This window comes from Notolabrus celidotus, chromosome 17, assembly GCF_009762535.1.
Source record: "Notolabrus celidotus isolate fNotCel1 chromosome 17, fNotCel1.pri, whole genome shotgun sequence".
NCBI lineage: Eukaryota > Metazoa > Chordata > Actinopteri > Labriformes > Labridae > Notolabrus > Notolabrus celidotus.
Window position 1 is genome coordinate 14,638,919 of NC_048288.1, and position 14,564 is coordinate 14,653,482.

Consider the following 14,564-nt stretch of genomic DNA (forward strand, 5'->3'; position numbering starts at 1 on the left):
GTACAATAAATGTGTATTTTTATGAGAGGATGGCATAATACTACAGGCTATGGTTAATCTATCTGTAGGCTAAAACAACATTAGGGGTGATATCAGAATAGCAGTCAGCTGCCTGCTCTGAGATGAAGAACGTGGATCATCTTGTGAAGTTAAACTTGAAAGCTGAGGACAAAAAGCAGCTGTGCGTAGGCTGCCTGTTAGCCTGCTGTTTTTCAAAACAGACAGTTTCTTGCACAATCAATTCAGAATCCGGATTCTGTGAGGCTGATACACTAAAAGACTGGATATTGAGTGATTTGTAAAAAGTAGCAAGTAAAACTTCAAGAAATGCTCAACGTTGTCTATTTTAGTTCAGGTGGCTGTAGGCTGCTTTTATGACCAAAGTGACATAAAGGTTAACCCACAGACTGTATAAAATATGGAAGTAGTATCCGTGACGTCAACCATTAGTTTCTGAAGTGCTGTTTTGAGGCCAATTGTACGGCGGCAGCCATATCGCTGCTGTCAAGCAAGTGTGACGTGAAGAGGCGGGCTTTGAGCCTCCTAGTCAACAGCTGCAGTGTTCCCACCTGTCAATCGATTCAGCTGTGCCTCTCATTGGAAGACTCGTAATCTCAATATCTTTGAAATTGCTGCGTTAGAAAAACATTCACCCCCCCTTACAGTGTGTGCCGATCGAGAAATGAGCTATCTAGGCGACACTTGTCTTTTATACCAGGCTGTAAACATGTTTATTTCTGCTGTAAAGATCATCTTCTTTTAATTGGTGTGTATGTGGTTTCCTGTACTTCCTGAGCCAGCCTCAAGAGGACACTCGATGAACTGCAGTTTTTAGCACTTCTGCATTGGACTCATATTTTTAGGAGGTTGCCGCTTGGTTTAACCATAGACCAAACTTTATCTCATAAATGTACAAATTTAATCTGTTAATTTAGGAATTTAATCATAAAAAAAAAATATAAAGTGGTATTATTAATATTCCTGGGTGCCATACAAAACTCTTTGATAGGAGATTATTTAGCAACCCTGCAGGTCTTTATGGTCGTTATCTTTCTGCTACTAAAAGGCGGGAACCTAAAAAAAAGGGGGGCGTGTCCTGAGCGTGAGCAACCCTGCCTCTCAGATAAATCACAGCTGGAGTGGAGAGAAGGGAGCAGAGCCAAAGAAGAAGACCTCTCAGTCACATCACATCTTGGATTTAAAGTCTTCTTGCTGATAGTTCCCTCTGAACCCACTGTTACATCTGACAACAGGTAGCTGTTCACGGTCAGGATGCAGCTGTCAGTCCTGCTGTTCGGGCTCCTGCAGCTGTCCTTTGTCAGTGGGGGACCCTCCGTCCGCAGCGATGTTCAGCCCGCCGGCAGCGGTGTGTCCCGCAACAACAGCAGCAGCAGCAGCGGCGGCAGCGGCAGGGCGCAGGTCCCACAGAGCACAGGTGAGTTCATGGACCTCTTTGTAAAATTCATGAACCACTGTCATTAAACTGCAGGAGACGAATGCCATCTGTGGCTCAAACTTTATTGACTTGAAGTTTTTTAAAAGTTAAAGTAAAATAATTATCGTCCAGGGAAAATTCTGACAATAAAGCAGTTATGACCCAAACAAAGTGATATATATTTTTTAATTTAACCTGTATTTAACCTGTTGGTTGGTCCCATTGAGACCAAAAACCTTTTTCAAGGGAGATCTGGCCTAGACTGTCAGATATCCTACTGCAGGGGTTCCAGAACCTTTCAGCCGAGACCCCCAAAATATAGGTGCTAAAGACTCGTGACCCCCACAGTCCCTCAAAGTTATCTAATGTGGCTTTATTCAGCTGGTCTGCAGAAAATGACCTTACCTATATGAGCATGTGTCTGTGCTTCCTGTGCCTTTATGAATTAACCTACTGCTACTGATGCTTTTGATAATTAACTGTTCACTAACCCTAAACTTAGGAGTCATCTGGCAAAAAGAAAGGCAAAAAACTCATTACATTTTCTATTTTCAAGGTTGTATTTCAAGGTTAGCTACTATCTTTTTGGATATTTTTTACTATAATGGGTGAAATGTACTATTTTTACATAAATAAAAAATATAACATTATTGAAGACATCTCACAACCCCCCATTTGTGTCTCGCTGTCCTACTGTACAAGACAAATGGATACTGAATGATAACCCCAGTATCACTGAAGGATTCAACTTTATCGTGCCCTATGTCAGTTTAGTGACCATACAAATTGGCATTCAGCAAAATAAATGCAGCATCCAGTGAGATGTTTCTGTAATGATGAGTTCAAAGTCCTTTTCCTCCATCTTAACCTTTATTAACCGATAGGCTAATTACTATGAGTAATTTTAAGACTGCAGCCAACTCCTGACTGAATCAATTCAAATAAAAGTTTCTCAGTCAAAATGTGAAAATAAAAATATTTTTTCTTGTGACATATCGCCTCAGGTAATAAATGTGATGACCCGTGTCTATGCTGGGGTTGGACTTGTCATGGTGATAAGTTCCACACTAACGTGAACTTGAGAGGCAGAATGCTGTAATGTGATTTTAAAAATACCAAACTGTCAGCCAGTTTGCTTCACATGATACTTTATGTGTCTTAGTCTGCTGACAGTCAGAAGTAAAAATCATGGGGAAATTCTGTAGATCTTTTCAGAAGCAGTCACTTTTTAAAGTGAAGCCAATTTCAAAGTTCCTTAGACCTGCATTTTTTTCTAAGAACCAGCAGGGGGCGGTTACACTTGCTCCAGAAAGTTGCCTTTTTGTGTAGAAGTCTCTGAGAAAATGGTCCTACATCTCTCCCCACCCCCTCAGAGTGAGGACGTGGCTACTTTGTGAATGTTGCAATCACTACTACCTATCCTGCTAACTTCTCCACTTGTCCACTCGAAAGAAAGAAAGGGTTCTAAGTAGTTTGGGGTGGACATGTTTGTTTAAAGGGTCTGCGGCTTTTCTGACCCTCTTCTGGTCCGAAATGATGGAGGGAGTGTTGACTATCCTAAACGAAGGTGTTGACAGCAGTATGGGTGCAAATTCAGTGGGAGTATCTCAATACACATCAAGGAGACTCTCTATGTACCCCTGTGTCCATCAGTAGATATAAACAATATATAGATGGTTAAAACAACAATGAAAGCACATGTCTTTTCCTGTCACTCAGGATATTATACACTTTACCAACAAATCAAACGTGCAGTGACATGTTTAGACAGCTGCATAGCCCTACGTGTCTGAAAACACTGGTAAAATAACACATTAAAAGGAGTCTCTCCCCTATCTGCTCTCCCACTTGGTGCAGCATGCTGGCACTGATGCACACAATGATGATGTCTCAAAACACATGATCGTATTGATAATTAAACTAATTGATTAAAGGTGCACCACATTGCCTTTTTGGATAGAACAAAAAAAAGAGTGCAGCACTTTATTATTTGTTCCTGGCAACCACTCAACTGTCAAAAAACATGGGGAAAAAACGAGAGTTCGAGTCAGTACAAATGGGTTTATTGTGTAGTAGCTTATAAACTTTATATGACATTTGGTTATAAACTTTATAAAATGTGTTGTAAAGTTTTTAATGCGTGGTCTTTGTAGAAGTTTACGCGATGTGGGTGTCTTCTTCTTTTTAAGACTGTCTGGCAGGCTGAACACTGTAGAGTGTGATGCTGCCCATGGGGGACAAGGTGGATCTTGTGCAGCGCTTGTGCAGAAATGTCAGATAAATTATCATGTAATACACGAAAAGTGCTATTAGGGAAAACAGGAGATTAAAAAAATTTGAGGTACATTTTTTTTCTGACCCAAAAGACTGAAGATCATTGACATAGCTTGTCCTAAACACAACTAATATTTTTGGGCTCTTCGTGTACTTATATACAGTAGACACACAAAAGACAGAGTTTGGACGTTTTTCCAAAGCAGAAACTTTACCCCTGAACTACGTGCGTTTTGACCGGAGGAACCAGGGTCTAAATTTAGTTCAGGGGTAGATAAACTCCCCCCTGAAAAGCCCTGCTTGGGGGCTAGTACTTTTCAAATGTCCTGGGACTTTCGGTTGAACGTAACGGTTTGTGGAGTTTACACAGTTGTTGAAACACAGAGGTAGTTCCTGGGAATGCATACTAGTTTTGTTTTTTATTAAGATTTCAAAATATAATTTCATATAATTTTTTTTCTCCATACGTCACTGGCGTGATTTGCACAATCTACCTGGGATTTAAGCCCGCGGTTGAAACGCAGACAACAATGGAGGCATGGGAACCTTTTAGCTCAGGGTAAAGTAGTTCTGGGAGCTAAAAGGCCCTGGAACTCCTGGTGGAAATGCACCTTTTTTAATGTTTGGGAAAAAGGTCAAATAAAATGTTTGTTTTCCTGAGTTGTTTGATATGGGAAAGAAATGGGGCTTAATCTGTATTCACACATGAAAGATAATCCAAAACATTCCCCAAAATCCTCAGGGTGAGCTACATGTGTGAACACAAACACAGATTTTCATCACAACATGTTCGTGTGAAGTCTGTGTTGGTCAATGGAAGAACACAGCGGGAAATATTGTTGAAAAGTGAGCAAGATGTCGTATAAATCAAGGGCCGATGCTATCCTAGCAGAGGGACATGCAAGAGGGTGAATAAAACATCTGAGGCTGAAGAAGGAGAATCATTTTCTTTTCTTTTTTTAAAGTTCATTTTGGGCTTTTATTTCTTTATTGAGAGGATAGGACAGCAGGTAAAGCAGGAAGCTGGGAGAGAGAGTGGGGAATGGCATGCGGTTAACAGCCACATGTTGATGTCAGACCTGAGTTGCAGACGTGATTTAACCATCAGGCCAAACCAGCGCCCTGGAGAGAATCGATTTCAAGACAAGAGCAGTGAAGGTATTGGAACAGTTAGAAGGGAAGAGCTCTGTAAAATGTGCTATAAAAATGAAAGGTTTTGGTGCACTGCATGACCGCCCTCTCCTTTTGTAATAGTTAACACACTATAACCTGGACTCTAAAAACTAATCAGCCATTTTTGTTCCTCTCTGCCTCTCATTACATCACATTTACTAATGGGGGCTGGATGTTACCTGATTTTTACTCGTCTCTAATAATAATAATAATAACTTTCTTTATATGGCACCTTTAAAAATACATGTTTACAAAGTGCTTTGACAAACAAAGCGTAGTTCAAATAGCAGAGTCTCTACAGTTATAAAGTGATACATATGACTCTGTGAGCCTGAAAAGGAAACCACATGACTGAAATGCTGTGATGTTTGAGCCGAGGGTTTGATGTAAAAGTTACTGTCAGGATAATAAGTGCTCATAGTTAAAGTATTTGACATATGTATTCTTTTTATAGGCTTTTTTTTATGCATATCCACATTCATGGCGGTATAATTTTAGCTGTTTTATAACTCTGGCTGTTAGCCTGCAGGATCGCAACCATTAAAGTGGCATCCTAAAATGTTATACTTACATGGAAACTATAAAGCTGAGTGACATTTAGTGGTCTAGAAGCATGACAGCCTACAATCCAAATAAACCGGCACAGCTTAAATCACATCACATAACAGCATCTAAGCATCTGGACCAACAATTGAAGAACGTGTTTGTACACCACTTTGCAAATGTAGGCTTCCCTGCTGCAGAATAATCTCTCAATCCAGTTTTAAGTGTTCAAACGGGAGTCCATTTCAATTATGAACTATTAGTAAAGCCAGACAGAAGAACAAACCCCCTCAAGGTACCTTTTTCACCTGACTGGAATTAGATCTCATTTATATACACATTTATTTTGTTCTCTCTTGATGTGGTTTAACCAAAGAATCCAAAACTGTTCTCATAACACTGGGAGCCACACAAACAGTACAGTACCCTGCGGCACGTACACAGAGTGATGACAAGATGAGGTGCATATGAGAAGTGGTCAGGGGAATGGGACGCTCTTCTCTCTCTTCTCTAGGCCCTCTAGTGGACAGAGGAGGAAGTGACCGAAGGCTGCAGAGCCTCATGTTGTTTTATGATCTCAAGATATCTCATCATGTTGGTTTGGACGCGTAAATATAAAATGATGATTCTACTATGTTTTCCTGTTTTCCTTTTTTCCAGAGTTAAATGTAGTCAAGTACTTTAGTTGAATTTTTTGGGTAGTTGGACTTTAATTGAGTATTTATTTTCAGTCATGCTTCATGCTTATCCAGGGAAAATACTGCACTTCATACCCCACTATATTTACTGACATGTTTGGTCTCTATGGGAGGGGCTGTGTAAGTTTTACCAAGTTATTGTAATTCCATTGGCATCGTTTAGTTACAGCATACCTGAGAAATTTAAGGTAAAAATCAAAGATTAAAATCAAAATAAAATTGATAAATGAATCTCTCTTGAATTGCTCTGCCTTATTATTTTAACTCATTACTCAGCATTGTTAACCCTCTTGTTTTGTTCGTTTCTCTGGAACAGCAATAATGGTCCTGGGTCAACTTGACCTGGGGCATATTTAATGATCCAAAAGTGTCCAAACCCTAAAAAATCCCAATAAACATTTTTTAATATTAAAACCATTTTAAATGTTGTGCAATTGTGCTCTTTAATTCCCACAGATCGTGGTTCAATGAAGATAACTCATTCGTTTTTTATGAAAATTCATGTTAAAACTTTTTTTTTATGTACATTGAAAAGCCTTAAATATAAATACAATAGCTTTACATGACATACACTACCGTTCAAAAGTTTGGGGTCACCCAGACAATTTTGTGTTTTCCATGAAAACTCACACTTTTATTTATCAAATGAGTTACAAAATGAATAGAAAATATAGTCAAGACATTGAGAATGTTAGAAATAATGATTTTTAGTTGAAATAATAATTTTGTCCTTCAAACTTTGCTTTCATCAAAGAATGCTCCCTTTTCAGCAATTACAACATTGCGGACCTTTGGCATTCTAGCTGTTAATTTGTTGAGGGAATCTGAAGAAATTTCACCCCACGCTTCCTGAAGCAACTCCTACAAGTTGGATTGGCTTGATGGACACTTCTTGCGTACCATACGGTCAAGCTGCTCCCACAACAGCTCAATGGGGCTGAGATCTGGTGACTGCGCTGTCCACTCCATTACAGACAGAATACCAGCTGCCTGCGTCTTCCCTAAATAGTTCTTGCATAATCTGGAAGTGTGCTTTGGGTCATTGTCCTGTTGTAGGAGGAAATTGGCTCCAATCAAGAGCTGTCCACAGGGTATGGCATGGCATTGCAAAATTGAGTAATAGCCTTCATTATTCAAAATCCCTTTTATCTTGTACAAATCTCCCACTTTACCTGCACCAAAGCAGCCCCAGACCATCACATTACCTCCACCATGCTTAACAGATGGCGTCAGGCACTCTTCCAGCATCTTTTCACGTGTTCCCTTCTCACTAATGTTCTTCTGTGTGATCCAAACACCTCAAACTTTGATTCGTCTGTCCATAACACTTTTTTCCAATCTTCCTCTGTCCAATGTCTGTGTTCTTTTTGCCCATATTCATCTTTTCCTTTTATTGGCCAGTCTCAGATATGGCTTTTTCTTTGCCACTCTGCCTAGAAGGCCAGCATCCCGGAGTCACCTCTTCACTGTAGACGTTGACACTGGCGTTTTGCGGGTACCATTTAATAAAGCTGCCAGTTCAGGACCTGTGAGGCGTCTATTTCTCAAACTAGAGACTCTACTGTACTTATCTTCTTGTTCAGTTGTGCACCGCGGCCTCCCCCTTCCTTTCTACTCTGGTTAGAGCCTGTTTTGTGCTGTTCTCTGAAGGGAGTAGTACACTCAGGAAATGTTCAGTTTCTTGGAAATTTCTCGCATGGAATAGTCTTCATTTCTAAGAACAATAATAGACTGTGGAGTTTCATATGAAGGTTCTCTTTTTCTGGCCATTTTGAGAGTATCATCAAACCCACAAATGTGATGCTCCAGATACTCAACTAGCTCAAAGAGAGGCCAGTTTTACAGCTTCTTTAACCAGCAAAACCGTTTTCAGTTGTGCTAACGTAACTGCACAAGGGTTTTCAAGATGTTTCTAATCATCCATTAGCTTTCTAACGCAATTAGCAAACACAATGTACCATTAGAACACTGGAGTGATTGTTGCTGGATATGGGCCTCTATACACCTATGTAGATATTCCATTAAAAACCAGACGTTTGCAGCTAGAATAGTCATTTACCGCATTAACAATGTATGTATTTCTGATTCATTTAATGTTATCTTCATTGAAAAAAACAGAGCTTTTCTTTCAAAAATAAGGAAAATTCTAAGTGACCCCAAACTTTTGAACGGTAGTGTAGATTTTGTTTATTTTATTTTATTTGAAATTTTGATTTTTTTTTATGTAGTGCAGATGTATTGCAAATGTGTGAAATGAGACATTTTCATTGTATTTGTTGTTTACGGTAATTAAGCCAAGCAGAAGAAGTTTCATAGCGAAATAATACTTTTAACAATTTTATTTAGATTTTTGAACTTTAAAATGGGTCAATTTGACCCGCAACATAACAGGAGGCGGAAACCTCCAGTCTAAAAATATGGGTCAATGCGGAAGTGCTAAAAACTGCAGTTCATTGAGGATCCACTTGAGGCTGGCTCCGGAAGTACCGGAAACCACATACACACCAATTCAAAAAAGTCGATCTTTACAGCAGAAATAAACATGTTTACAGCACAAAAGACGAGTGTAGTCTGGATAGCTCATTTCTCAATCGGCACACACTGTACGTGTAGCAATTTGAAGATATTGCGATTACAAGTCTTCCAATGAAAGGCACATCTGACTTGATTGACAGGCGGGAACACTGTAGCTGTTGGCTAAGAGGCTTGAAGCCCACCTCTTTACGTCACAGTCGCTCGACAGCAGCAATATGGCTGCCGCTGTCAATTGGCCTCAAAACAGCTCCTCAGAAACAGATGGGTGACGTCAAGGATCCTACACCCATATTTTACACAGTCTATGTTAAATACTTGATTCTGATTGGTCAACAGGGATTTATTTCTCTACAGCAAAGTGTCACTAGGACAACCTGATCCCAGATGTCAAATCAAATCAATCCACTGATCAATCAGTCTGACACATTTCCTCAGCCTGTTGACACTGTGACAAATAAAATGTTAGTTTCTGCTAGCGTTCTTGATTTGGACACAACAAGGAGTTCTTTTCTTTTGTCTAGGTGGGTTTGTCACTGGCTGATCAGTCACAAGCAATGAAAAGAAAAAGAAGGAAACAGCAAACAAACAGCGAGGGAGGTTTAAAGACACAAGGAGCTGAGGGAAGAGACATCTAACTGTGGTCTCCTTTGTTCCAGGCATTGTCTCATAAATGAGGAAACACACAAATAACAAGAAAACAGCTCAGTCAAAGCACACCTGACTAAAATAAGAGGATATAATTGCCGCTGTGGGGATGATGTCATTCACAAAGCACTTTCCTTTGGGGACAGATCCGTGCTCTCTTCACAATCTCTGTGTGATCGAGTTCACACAGCTGTTATTATAAAAGTGTCACGGATGATTTATCTTCCTGATTACAAAGAGAACAAGTAGATCCTGGCTCTAAACTCTCCTTAAGTTTGCCAAGTCATAGAAATTCACAAAGTTCAACAAGAACTATTTGGTAATTCAGCTCTACCTCCATGTATTTTGGGTAAATCTGACTTCATTTGGAGACATCACATGTAAGACTTATGAGGTAGACTTTGAAATGAGCCTGAAACTTGTCGGTTGTTAAAGTTTATGAACAGAGACCCTCGAACTTAATGATATGTCTTAAATTGCCTGATAATCTGTGGTAGATTATCATCATCCTGGCCCCTCACCCTACAACTATCACAGGGGTGTTGAACTGTACAGAGGTGCTCTCTTATTTTTTAAGGTTAGCGATTAAATCAGTAAAACGTGACGATGTTAAGCCCAACTTCTCCTCTTAGATGTTTACGATTAGTGATTACCTTTAGTGGTAATGCAAACAGAAATAAACTGGATTCATTGATCTTTTCTTCGTCTTTTGCTTGTTTCTTTTCTTTGCCGACTTCCTTCCCTTCTTCTTCTTCTTCTTCCTCTTCTTCTTCTTCTTCTTCCTCTTCTTCTTCTTCTTCTTCTTCTTCTTCTTCTTCTTCTTCTTCTTCTTCTTCTTCTTCTTCTTCTTCTTCTTCTTCTTCTTCTTCTTCTTCTTCTTCTTCTTCTTCTTCTTCTTCTCTTCTTCTTCTTCTTCTTCTTCTTCTTCTTCCCTTTATTCATCATAATCTTATTGTTCTCCTGTATATTCTTCTTTCCTTCCTCCTCTTCTTTTTCTAAATCTGTTCCTGCCCCTTCCCCCCCCCCCCATCTATTCTCCTTCTCCTTCATTATCTTCTACTTATTCTCCCTCCTTTCCAATTCCTCTATTTCTTTTTTTCATCCCATCTTGTCATTTTCCTTTTTTCCTTTTCCTTCAATTTCTTATCTTTTTCTACATGTTCCACTTTTTGTTTCTTCTTTATATTCCTCTTTCTGTTCCTTAATTTTCTCGTTTTTTCCTCCATCTCACTATTTTTTTCTTCCTCTTCTTTCTCTACTGTTTGTGTCCCTCCTTGTTCATCTTCTTCTTCCTTGCTTTTTCATTCTCTTTATCTTCTTTTATGTTTTTTTTTTTTCATTTTCTTTTCCTTCTCTTCTCCTGTTTGGTTCTTGTTCTTGCTCTTCTACTCTTATTCTGTTCTTTTTTTGCTTCTTTACTTCTTTTTCTTTCTTTTGTTCTCCCTTTTCATTTTCTTCTTCTTCTTCTTCATTGCCAACCATCTTTGCCCAAAAGGAATGAAATACCTTTTTTCATTGCATTATATTTGTTTGTATGATTACTCAACTACTCCAGATGTACCAGTGTTTAGTGTCTGAAGCCACACCTCAGAGGCATGCAGAAACCTTGCTCTCCATTTATCGTCCCTTACATAATGAGACTGTACTTTATGTACTTAGATTGCGATGCATTTGTGTGTGTTATTCAATGCAGTGCACACAGTACCTGGTAATAAATCCAATTGTGTTGTGTTATCTGTTGTTGTCGTTGCTAGGGTCTGAGAGAGAAACGTAATATCAAATCCTCTGTATGTCTGGTGCATACTGCAGTTTTTGACAATAAAGAAGACTTTGAAGTTTGAACAAAGTGGCTCATTGTTTGGATCCGAAAGTGAGGAACACGTTGACCTCTTATGTGTTACATTTATTACAGGTACAAGGTGTATATTCCTCGTCATGATATTTTTAATTAAGTTTATGTATTACCTTAAATTGCTTAACAAATACTCTCTTTGTTTCTCCTCAGGGTCTGTGAACACCGGCAGAAAGAGACCTCTGTTTGCAAGGAGAGGACAGTATGAACGACAGAGAGTGCAGGTAAGATGTGTGACATTTTATTTCTAAAGCAATTTTCTGAATACTCAAAGACGCTGCACAGAGGATAAAAACATCATACAAAACAACAGATGAATAAAAACATGAATGAAAAGCATAAAATACATTTTAGTGAGTGTTTTCAAAGTGGGCAGGTTGGGGCCGTTTCCATTGTTCAGTGGTAAGGCGTTACAGAAGGTGGGGGCAGCGACAGAGAAAGCTCTATCCCCCCAGGTTTGGTACTTGGTGTCAGGTGGTATAGGGAGAGGGGGTGGGCGTTGGAGGATCGGAGGTTACTGGAGAGGGTGTGGTGAGGTAGGGCGGGGCTTGGTTATGGAGGGCATTGTGGGTGAGGACAGAGGAGGATTTTAAAATGTATTCGCTGTTTGATGGGGAGCCAGTGGAGGTTTTGGAGGACAGAGGTGATGTGGTCACGGGAGCGGGTGTTGGTACCAAAGGTTTTGCGATTTGGTCTAAGTCTAAGGAAGAGCATGTTGGCTCTAAACATCATTGTGCTTACTGAATCATCAACGGGAGCATCCTGGTGTGTGGAACTTTATGTATTTTTCGTGATGCTTGATTGTTTCGGACCCAGCACTCACTGGGGGATGTCTGAGCCCTTCCTCTGTTTGATAATGGTTCCATAATCTGCATACAGTGAATCACCTCAGCAGAGAGAGCAGAACTGTTCACAGACTCTGTGATCATTAACACCTCACTGTATATCTAACGGCAGATATTTGATCTGTTATGTTGAAATGTCTAGATTATTATTTATCACTTCAAACAGTAATCACATCAGTGTGATACATCAGTAACTAACATACACTACCAGTCAAAAGTTTGGAAACACCTTCTCATTCAAGGGTTTGTATTTATTCTAATTATTTGAAACACTGTAGATTAATACTGAAGACATCAAAACTATGAAAGAACATATATGGAATTATTTAATTAACAACAAAGTGTTAAACAAAGCAGAATATGTTTTATATTTTAGATTCTGTAAAGTAGCCCCCTTTTTCCTTCATGACAGCTTTGCACACTCTTGGTATTCTCTCAGTCTGCTTCATGAAGTGGTCTCCTGGAATGGTTTCTAATTAACATGAGTCTTGTCAAGAGTTCATTTGTAGAATGACTTCCCTTCTTAATGTGTTTGAGACCATCAGTTGTGTTGTTCAGAGGTAGGGTTAGTACACAATGGATAGCCCTATTTGACTACTGTTGTAATCCATATTATGGCAAAAGCAGATTATTTCATAGTTTTGATGTCTTCAGTATTAATCTACAATGACGAAAGTAATTAAAATAAATGAAAACATTGAATGAGAAGGTGTGTCCAAATTTCGTTCCCATCACATGGACATTGTAAAAAATACGAATGATGATCTTTTCAGACTGATGTTTTTATAACAGTGATGGACACAGCACTAAATATGATATGTCTTAGCAGCTTTCACCCAGTGTGTTTTATGCCGAAATGACATCAGGCTCCATTGAGTGTCTTCTCGGATCTGTATTTCCACTTTTTCTCAAACATTATTTAGACTTTTTGGTGACATTGAGTTTCACCTTTATTTCTTGAAGTGCTTGATAAAAAAAATCTTCATCCTCTAATTTTTTTGTCTCATCCCTGGCCTTGATACTCTAGTTCTGTAGTTTTCAAACAGACTCATCTTGATTAATTATTTTATGCATTGACAGCACGAGTTTTGTTTTTTCTAAGCACTCTTGTTTGTCTCACAGGCTCAGCTGCAGTGTACCGATACAAGTCTTTTTTCTTGGTCTTTGGGAAATGGTTTCCTGTCACACAAACAAAAAGCCCATAATAAATTGTTTCTTGTGCAATAAATTTGTGTTTATTTTAGCTTCAGCTGCTTTTGGATCCATTGAGAAAGAGAGTTTTTAGCTTCTGCTCTACAAAAGAGCAGAAGAAGACAATGCAGACCGATTACTATTTATTTCTGTCTTCTTCTCTCCACCTTCCAGAAACCGAAAAGGGTTCCTCAAAACGTCCCTCCACCTCCACCTCCACCTGACGCGGGAGTCAAACCTACAAAGCCAAAGTGCTCTCAGCTGACTCAGAGCTGCACGCCGCAGTCTGGGTGCTGCGAGACAGGAGCATCGTGCCACTGCCGCTTCTTCAACGCAATCTGCTTCTGTCGGAGGTCGAACTCGTTACCAAAGAAGAACAAAACTTAGTGATTGAGACTAAAACTCAGACTGCAGGCTCACGAATAGAGGCCATCACACACTGACAAGATTGAGTTGTAGTACAAAGTTTACCACAACAAGCTCAACACACATATTGATGCATTGTAAGGAAAGGATCAGAGGCATCATTATGTAAAATCGTCATCTTTATACGGTAAATATGAAGAAGTTTATACCTCTTGTTAAAGGCAGCTGCTTACAAAGCTCAACACTAATAATGAAGCTTTGCCTTAAACGCACTCATTAAACAGTACTTTTTATATTTCTTTACTATCATCAGTATTTCACTTCATACTGCTGACAGTGTTGTACTATTTCATCAGCTGTCTCATGTCTTAGGTCCTGTTTTCCTTGTGGTTTTGTTGATCGTATGACCCCTGATACTAAACGCAGGGAAAACTAAGAACATTCAAGCACATCATCTTCATTTGACAACACATGCACAGCATTTAAGAAAAGCTCTGCAGTAAAGGCAAGAAGCCACAGACACAGTTAAAGGCAGTAAATGCCAACAATACAAACAACAGTCCTGTGTGTTGTGGCATTTGGTTGGGTTGTCTGTATTTCGGTGCATTTTCTTAAGTCTGCAAATTCTTGAAGATCTTTTTTAATCTCTTTGTGTTTAATGGAGATGCTTGTGTTTTTTGTATGACATTGTGCTGAGCTCTCAGGGCCACTGTAATTATGCTCTGTGTTGTTATGATTTAACAATTAAGCTTTTTTCTAGGACTGGGTGACACAGTTTTTTTAAGATATACTGTTATATTTTCAAGCAAGACATAAGTGTATTATATTGTATATATATCGTTTATATCGAAACAGTTATGTTGCGTTAAACTAGTGAAAAATAATTTCTTTTGAAGAGCCGCAAGTTCGCCTGTTTCTCTTTTCACCCTGCGGAGTCTCTTCTCTGATCAAAAACGGAACTCAAACGCCTGCCCCTCTCCTCTTTGAACACCCACAACAAGTCTTGA

General features: G+C 39.2%; 1 protein-coding gene across 1 annotated transcript; it reads left to right on the forward strand.

Moving 5' to 3' along the window:
* The first annotated feature begins 1,145 nt into the window (after positions 1-1,145).
* Positions 1,146-14,363, forward strand: LOC117829129 (agouti-signaling protein-like). The gene is made up of 3 exons (XM_034706685.1): positions 1,146-1,435; positions 11,309-11,379; positions 13,366-14,363. The coding sequence occupies exons 1-3, from the start codon at positions 1,273-1,275 to the stop codon at positions 13,576-13,578; spliced, it is 447 nt and encodes a 148-aa protein (XP_034562576.1). The 5' UTR covers positions 1,146-1,272; the 3' UTR covers positions 13,579-14,363.
* The last annotated feature ends 201 nt before the right edge of the window (positions 14,364-14,564 follow it).

What these genes read in the sequence shown, in the direction of transcription:
- LOC117829129 (XM_034706685.1), top strand. Translation starts at nt 1,273, where the DNA reads ATGCAGCTGTCAGTCCTGCTGTTCGGGCTCCTGCAGCTGTCCTTTGTC. An exon ending in GCAGGTCCCACAGAGCACAG is followed by an intron (nt 1,436 to 11,308) that starts GTGAGTTCATGG and finishes GTTTCTCCTCAG; the next exon opens with GGTCTGTGAACACCGGCAGA. An exon ending in ATGAACGACAGAGAGTGCAG is followed by an intron (nt 11,380 to 13,365) that starts GTAAGATGTGTG and finishes TCCACCTTCCAG; the next exon opens with AAACCGAAAAGGGTTCCTCA.